The sequence below is a fragment of the Kryptolebias marmoratus genome, linkage group LG8, assembly GCF_001649575.2.
Source record: "Kryptolebias marmoratus isolate JLee-2015 linkage group LG8, ASM164957v2, whole genome shotgun sequence".
In the NCBI taxonomy this organism is placed as follows: Eukaryota; Metazoa; Chordata; class Actinopteri; order Cyprinodontiformes; family Rivulidae; genus Kryptolebias; species Kryptolebias marmoratus.
The window spans coordinates 27,619,630-27,628,674 of record NC_051437.1 but is presented as its reverse complement, the minus strand read 5'-3'; the positions used below and the strand labels follow the sequence as shown (position 1 = coordinate 27,628,674).

The following is a 9,045-nucleotide window of genomic DNA, read 5'->3' as shown; positions in this document are numbered from 1 at the left end:
CGCTACACAAACCCACAAAGAAGAGACTAGACCACAGAAACGGTGGCGAATCACTTTAGAAACAATAAATATTGGGTTGAAGTTGCAGGAAAGTTGCGGTGTTTTGGGCAAAGTTACAAAAAGTTGCGATTTTGCGTTAATAGTTGCGATCGCAACATCGTGAAATCCTGGAGGGTCTGAAACTACTTTCAACAATTTATGCGTCTCTCTGTATGCTTTTTTATGGTAAATTCAGGGTCATCCAGGTGTTGAATGTGCGGTGACACACACACACACACACACACACACACTGCAGCCCTTATCCATAATCTAAATGTGTGTTAGTTGGGATTTGCCTGCTTTAATTGACACTACACTGTGATGGACTGGTGATCCATCCTTGGTGTTTTCCTTCACCTCGAGGACAGCTGGGATACAATCCAGCCCCGATGTGATCCCGGATGGGACGGGGTTTGGAAAAAGGAACAATAATTGGTTGTTCAGGTGAGTATGCATGCAGGACGACATCGGCAGCTCATCATGTGAGTTAGTTATTTCCTCCACTTTCACGGTTTCTCAGCAGTCAGATCACGTTTTCAGTTATAACCAGTCTGGATTTTAAACCCACACCTTTTAATTTAAGGCGATCACATCCCCCTATATTGGCTGGGAACACACATTATTGTTGAACTGAGTTCTTGTACATGCCTTTTTTTTTTTTTTATATTGAAAACCCTTTTTAAAACAAAACAAAAATATACATTTTTCTTTTTCTTGCAAAGACTAAGGCCTATGTAAAAACTGATTTCTTTTCTTTTTTCTTTCTTAAGAAGGCATTAAAATACCACTAAAAACATAAAAAGCCTTAAAAAAACATTTTAAACAAATATTTGAACAAAAATGTTATTTAATGTACACAAGTTAATGTACAAATGAATCTATATTCATTACATGATTGAATATCTTTGATAAGTTTGATTTTGACTCGAAATGTAAATCCAAAAGTAATTTATATTAGGTTGTAGTTTTGTTATATGTTATTTATGTTTAACTGCAAAAATTTAATATAGACTATGATCCAGAAAATATAAGTATAGTTTCTTCTCATATAAATGAAATTTAAAACTTTCCTCTTTCTGCAGAATTCTCTCTGAACCCTTATGAATGAAACAGATCAATCTCACTTCATTGCTGACATTTTCCTGTTTTCTTTTTCTAACCTTTTGTATTTCCTGTTGAATACCTCTTTCTGTACTCCACGAAGAACCTTATGAATGTATTAATATAAAAAAAAAATCACCTTAAAAAGAAATGCTGCCCTGCAAACAAAGTCAATCATGTAGGTTTGTGTCACTTCAACAGGCAAAAACAACATTGAAGTGCTGAAGGTGGTGCTAATGGGTAGAAATAGATCCATCGCAAGTCTTCAGTTTTCAGGGAAAACTCAATAATCCTTTGATTCCATTTATTACACATTTTACAGCTTTTGGAGGGTGACTTCAGAAAGCCTGAGGAAATGTTGTTCAAAAGCACTTCAAGGGTTTATATGGAAGTCCGGTTCATTAAAAGCCAAAATATATATATATAAAAAATGAGGGCTGGGTCAAGACTTTTGCACAGTTTTGCATGTGTGCTGCAGCCTGCAGACTTCTGGTTCAGATTTTTTTTGTCATTTAACACTCTTTTTGTGTTGCAAAATGCACAAACAAAAAAATGCATTTTGTGTTGGATTGTTCTCTAACAGGGGACGTGATTTTAGTTTTACCCAACTGATGATGGCTGTGTCGCAAAAAGCTGAAAATCGTGTAAACGTGTGTGTGAAAATGTGTTTGTTTGTTTGTTTGTGTGTGTTAGATAAATATCACAAGAGGCTCTGTATGGATTTTAATGAAACAATTAGAAAGTAATCATTGGATGTACATCTACAACTGATTAAAAATGGCCACCAGAACAATAAACTTCAGCAAAATGTCTATATTTCAATCATTTTGACACCTATTAAGCTAAAATTAGATGTAAAAGTCATGTCTAAAACATGCTGTGAGGTCTTTGTTTTAAAACTTTGGCAATCAAGGAAGGGTGATATGCAAAAAGAGAGTCATATCTCAAGAGTTGAATCAATAAATCACATTTTGTCACAATTTCAGTAACTGCTGAATATATACAACCATTAAAGCTCGCTCTAAATATCTGTCTTTGTGTGATTCCATTTGTTTGCAGCAATTACCATAATGACAGAGGAGCACAGCAGGCTGGCCCTCCTTTTTTATATAAAAAAAAACTTTTTAAATAAAGAAATTGGTTCTCTTTTCCCTTTGAATACATTCCCGTTCTCATCAGTGCTGGAAGCCAACAGAGAAATAATTTACCACTCACTTTCAGTCACATCCCACCGGCGGAAGAGTCACAAACAGTCGTAAATCTCTGGTGACAGGAAGATAAATTAGAAAAATGGCTCTTAGCACAGAACAGCGGGTATTTACTGCTCGCAGTTTTCTGGCAGCAGTCAATAAAAAGGAAATCAAAGTATCCACTGGGCTGCGATGGATTAATTTTATGGTCTTTTTGACCTTACACTTTGATTTCTTCTCTGCATGCATAAAAAAAAGCCACCTAAGACATGTTATTTTCTCTGCATGTCACCTTTTCCCCCTCCAGTTAATTTGACCTAATATCTCAATTTCCTGCCACTTCAATCCTAATTATCCGCATCCACCAGTTTTCTTGGCTGCTTTTCATGATTTTCTTCCCGCTCAGCTGGACTTTTGCTCTCACCGAGAACTGAAAAGGTTCACCTTGCAGATTTTCTTCTGCTCTCCTTTTCAACTTTAATCAGTCAGCGGCGTGTAGCTGGCAGGGGGAAACCGCAAAAGTCAGCCAGCCTGTTCATTAAGGCCATTAGGACTTTTCATCCATAATTATCCCTTTGAAAAACAGCCCTCCACCTGAGCCTGCGAGTCGTGCGTTTGATGGAACTCTGTTGGTTCGCAGGTGCGTTGATTACGCTGAAATGTAAGCAAACAGAAGATGCAGCGTAAATGTTGATTGTTTGACTGCTGAAATAAGTCCGTGACTGAATTGTTGAAGCAAACAGGACAGATTTAGCTAAAAACTACAGGCTAAAAGCTAAAACTGGACAATATATAGTTAATGCGCAATAAGTTTGCAACAATAGACCAAATATGCTGAAGTAGATTTCAGAGAACAGTCAATCTCTCCAGGATTTTGCAGGCATTTTTTGTGATTGTTGCAGCTAAAATGCCTGACTTCGTGGGGCATTTTCCTAAAAGTTGCGATTTTTTTTTACTAAAATCAATAAACAACCATAACTTTTAATATCTAAACCAAAAATCATTTCTAGTTTTGTAAGATAATTCCCAACAAACATTGACATTCTCAAAAGGTGCTTTATTTGAGAACTTTGATAGCTTCTAAACTGACATTCATGAGCATTTCTGGATTGTCCCTGGTCTGCAGCTCTCCTCACATGTTTTGCAGACACAAAGTGTTTGTCAATGCGTTTCTGTTCCATGATTACACTGCAGGACGTGCAAAACAGCTGCAGCTGGGGAGGAAACTGGTTTGCTGAAATCTTTGTGGGCAAATGTGAAGCATTAGCGCACATTTTGGCTTCGGTCGCTGCTCCTGCACGCTCCCGGCATTCTGATGTTAACAGGAAGTGACGTCACGTGTCTTCTTCCTGAGTTATTTGGGGTTATTTTGTATTCCACGCTACACAAACCCACAAAGAAGAGACTAGACCACAGAAACGGTGGCGAATCACTTTAGAAACAATAAATATTGGGTTGAAGTTGCAGGAAAGTTGCAGTGTTTTGGGCAAAGTTGCAAAAAGTTGCGATCGCAACATCGCGAAATCCTGGAGGGTCTGAGATTTGAAGAGATCATTGTACTTCAATTTCCATTTTTTTGTACACAAAGTTAAATAATTAAAGCATAAAAGTTGGAAATACTAAAAGCGGAATGAATGTTTTTGATATAAACATGGTTAAAATAGCACAACGTATGCAGACGTAGTTTCACTGCAGAATAAATATAAACAGGAAAACAATTCTGTCTGTATCAGCATTTACTTTATTAACAGGAAGTCAGCTGTCATCGCTTACATCTGTCAGTAACTCCTCTTTCATTCCTTCGTTTCACTAATCTCCGCTCCTGTTATTTCCCATCAGGAGCAGGGAGAGCACAGCGCGAAGGAAATCATTTGATCAAAACTCTTCGTTCTGGACTTTATTGAAGTTGACAGTCGTGAAATGCAATTTCAACGGCCTGTTTTAGGATGCTTTACAGCAGACGAAGACGAGGAAGTCGGAATGTTTTTATTATTTCTCTGCCAGGAAAAACAAAGCAGGAGATGAACACTGTCCAAACACTTATATGTCTGCTAAATTTAATTACCAAAACAAGGAGTGCATTTCATTAGCTGTAAAAATGTTTTCAGAAGGACAGTTTGTTTTGTTGCACTGATATTTTTTACCCTCTCCAAGCCATGTCTGTGAATCCCTCCTCTCGCTGCTTTCCTTCATCCTTTTTTAAAATCATTTATTAGTTTTTAATACCTCTACTTTAAAGGATTTTATAAAAACTGTCACAATGACGGTTTTAGTAATCTGTGGTATTTGCATATGAATATATATTCTTTTACTATGGCAGCATTCAGAATGTACGAAGATAAGCGAATGATGTCTTGCAACAATATGTTTAGTCCTTTTATTTCCTTTAATCCTTCGTAGAGTCACACAGGAGCTGGAGATTATCTCTGCAGTGAATGGACGGGAGGCGGGTTACACCTGGACAGGTCATTATTGTGTCACAGGGACAACATAGACCCAGAAAGACCCAGTTCACACCTTGCCATTTATCCGTTTTGTGTGATGTGACTGCAGGCGGTCTGCAGGAAGTTGGGTACCCAAAAACATTACATTGTATGCAATCGGATGTCAGTTTCTGGTCACACAGAGAGCTGTCAGTGAGCAACAAACAGGACAACAACAGATCTGCTGATGTTTCTGTAAAACTGACAATGCATCCAGACATCTGAACTGTTATTATTTTGATATTAACACGGATCAGAACCACCTGAGTTGCATTTTTTTGTTGACATTTTAACCGTAAGGTGACAGCTGAGTAAAAACCTCTATTTGTTTTACACTTTTTGTCACAAACTGAAGATACAAAATCTGAAAGCTAACAAGTATGGTATTTTTCAAATAAAAAGTTATACGTGAAAAAATCTTTTGGATTCCTAAAAATAACAACAGTTTGCATCGATGACAGTTCAGCACAGAAGTGAGCCGGCCTCACGAGGTGCTTGTGCTGCAGAGCAGGATTAGGGGCTTACAGAGGTAATGTCAGCTTTAATGAAAGGTGTTTCACTTGCTGCTGGGGTCTATCGTCATGGCAACCGATCCAAAAGACCCCTAACTTTTTTTTTTTTCCTGTGCAGGTTAAGTTTGAGATATATGAGATCAGCATTTGTAATGGAACCAGCTTTTGACCAGTCAATTATCTTAAAAATTGGTGCTTGAGACGGTAAGAGGGTCTCCATTTCTTCTCCCAAGATTGCATGATGGAAAAGCATTTATTTTCAAATAAAACACAGAGACATTATGCATTCCTTGTATTCTCATATCCCTGCAGTTTCAGGTTCACCGGTCTCTTTTACGATACACCCGTGCCCGTTAGCAGTGGATGCCACTGCAGGCTGTCCAAAGTTTAAATGATTTTCTGGTAAAATCATCTTGTCTAATCTTACCAACGTTTGTCTTTGTCCTTCCTCTAACAGGTAAACGCATTTCTGTCCTTCGTGGTACCCATGGTGGCCATTTCCGTGCTGAATGGAATCATAGCCAACCAGCTGCTGCGGATGTTTCGAGAGGCGGAGCAAGACAACCGCGTTTGCCTCACCAGAGGAAACCCCACCGTGCTGAACATCACAGTCGAGTCCAACCGTGCCCAGTCGCTTCGCCACGGAGTTCTGGTTCTCCGTAAGTGAAAAACGACAAAACTCAACAGAAACGCAAACACCTAAACCAACTGTAGTTTGGATTGTTTTGATCACGGGTTTCTGGGATGTTCCTTGCTTTACTTGTGTCACTTCTTTGTTATAACTTTTGAGTTTTGGCTTGCCTGATCACCTTCCTGCTGCAACCCCACCGTTAATCAGACTTTATAACATGTAGATATGAAGTCTCTTTTGTTTGACAGACAATCAGAAACAGATCGAAGGATCTTTGGACTGATATATGGGTAGGGTCTACATCAGTGGTGTCCTTTGAGGCCATGATTTTTTTAAACACGCCTACTTCAACACACCTGATTTGAATGAATGAGGGATTAATGGGCTTCTGCAGAACTTGAAGGAGTAAGTCAGCCATTGAATTAGGTGTGTTGGAGCTGGAAAACAACAAAAACATAAATGATAGAGGCCCTCAAGGAACAGGACTGGACACCACTGGTCTACATGCTGTATATTTGAGTCCAGACTGGATAAATGACATCCAGACTGTTCTAATTTTACTGATTACTCAAGGCACTTTTACACTACAAGTCACGTTTACCCATTAATACACAATATACAGATTTTAGGCAGTCTGGGGTTTAAGGTCTGGCACAAGATAACCACTCTTCCTCCTGAGCCACAGCTGGACTCTTTCTATCTTAAATAGCAATCAAATGCAGCAAATGAACCCTTGCAACAGAAAGCAGGGAGTGATTACTCAAGGTAGGACTCAATTCTTTTCTGCTATCTGGGTCATCTGTATTTGAGGACCAATTGTCCAGTTCTGCGTACAGTCAGAAGACTGTGTGCACTTGTAAAATAATTTAATTTAAACCCTCCTGCACTTCGTCAGTCTTTTTGCCTTAATCTTCTTGTATTCCCCCCAGTGGTTAGATGCTTTTCTTGGTCTTGTTGCTATGATACACCTGACAACAAAGAATGATTACAAAAGAGATTGCAAAATACAACGGGGGAATGAGAAATTGATTTTCTCTGGTTGGCATACGTGAGCGAGAGAGTGTACAAGGCCAAGCGCACCTTCTGCCAATGCGTTTTCATTGCTAGTCATGAAGGAATTTGTGACATTTCCATCATAAAGACGAAGCATTGAAGTCCCAGAGTAAATGAAAGCACTTCAGAAGTTTTTGTTGTTCTCAAATTTCGGTTTCTTGTTTTAAATTGAGTCTAGTTTTGCAAGCTGCCACTTACAGATTTCTTTTGTTTCACAGTGAAACGTTTCAGATCAAACAAATGTTATCATACAAAGAAGACCCGAACAAATAAGAAATGCAGTTTTTATGTAATGATGTCATTTATTAAGGGGAAAAAAGCTAGCCACACCCAGGCCTGATTACTGCCAGACCTAAAGAATCAGAAATTAACTTAAATAGAGCCGTTATCCACAAATGGGGGAAACATGGAACATGGTGAACCTACCTGACTTGTTCCAAGACGACGTCGCTGACTCATCCAGGAGGTCCCAAAAGAAGGCCTCACTTCACTCAGTTAAGGTCATAATTCATCAATAAGAAAGAGACAAAAGACAAAACAATGTCCTCTTTGGGAGAGTTCCAAGACAAAAGCCACTGCTGACTAAAAAGAAGACAAAGGCCTTTCTTATGTTTGCCAAAAAGCATCTTGATGATCGTCAAGGCTTTTAGGAAAATGTGCATTCTGTTACATCTAAAACTGACACTGCGTTTCAGAAAGAGAACACCTTACCAACAGTCAAACATGGTGGCGAAAGTGTGATGGTCTGGGGAAAGTCTTGAAGGAAAACGTCTGTCCGTCAGTTTGTGAGCAAAATTCCTCCACAGCCACGTAAAAGCTTCATTCCTGTTATCACAAACGGATTCATTATTTTTGGCTTGTACTTTTTCACAAAGGGTTTGAATATTTTTTCCCTTAATAAATGAAATTATAATTAAAAAAAACAACTTTGTTTTGTGTTTACTCATGTTGTCTTTGTGTGATAATAACATTTGTTTGATCTGAGATGCTAAAATAGAAGAAATATGTAAGGTCGCAAATACTTTTCCATAGGACTATATGCGTATACTTCTTAAAATATAATTTTAGACAATTAAAGTAGAATTTTAGCCTTATTTTTTTAACATTATTGTGCAGGTGTAGCACCCAGTCGTCAACACCAACACCAAACCTGCAGAAGATCTGTTCAAGGTTCTATATTTTTACCTTTTTGATTCGTTCTGGTTACGGTTGAGTGTGAAGCGGTCTCAGACTATAATCCTCAAGCTTGGCCCATTCCAGGACTGGATTGAGGTGTTGTCTCAAGTGGAGGGGCTGAAGTATATCACAGGATATTGTTCACAAGTAGTAAATTACCAGGGACGACTGGGGCAGCAGAAGCTTTGCCGAAACTGGGTTGTAGAAACGAACAATGATCCGAAGTACAGAAGCACGTTGCAATGAACCAACATATAGACCTTAACCTGATTAAAAACCGTTAGAAAGTTCTACATAAATGAACGCTTGCAAACCCTTACAAACCCTAACGATGTAAAGAAGAGTGGTCCCAAATTCTTTCACAACAATGTGACAACGAGAGACTGATCAGGTCACAGAGAAGAAAATTACCATCAGCGAATTTTGCAAACAGTGGCTGTAAAAGTAATTAAATCATGGTGTTTGATTAGGGCTGCAAATGAATGTAAAACTATCACTTGGTGTAAAACTGTATGTGTTTGTCAGCAACCACTCCCTCCAGGATTTCACGGGCATTTTTTGTGATTGTTGCGGCTAAAATGCCTGATTTCGCAGGGCATTTTCCTAAAAGTTGCGATTTTTTTTACTAAAATCAATAAACAACCATAACTTTTAATATATAAACCAAAAATACTTCCTAGTTTTGTAAGATAATTCCCAACAAACATTGACATTCTCCAAAGGTGCTATATTTGAGAACTTTGATAGCTTCTAAACTGACATTCATGAGCATTTCTGGATTGTCCCTGGTCTGCAGCTCTCCTCACATGTTTTGCAGACACAAAGTGTTTGTCGATGCGTTTATGTTCCATGATTACACT

The 9,045-nt window shown here is 38.5% G+C and overlaps 1 protein-coding gene across 1 annotated transcript in view; it reads left to right on the top strand.

Annotated features, from left to right (window-relative positions):
- Positions 1 to 9,045, top strand: part of ntsr1 (neurotensin receptor 1 (high affinity)) — a 49,269-nt gene that overhangs the window by 15,622 nt on the left and 24,602 nt on the right. Inside the window, exon 2 of the mRNA XM_017433470.3 lies at positions 5,783 to 5,984. Coding sequence (XP_017288959.1) covers positions 5,783 to 5,984 — 202 coding nt within the window. The remainder of the gene's footprint in view (positions 1 to 5,782; positions 5,985 to 9,045) is intronic.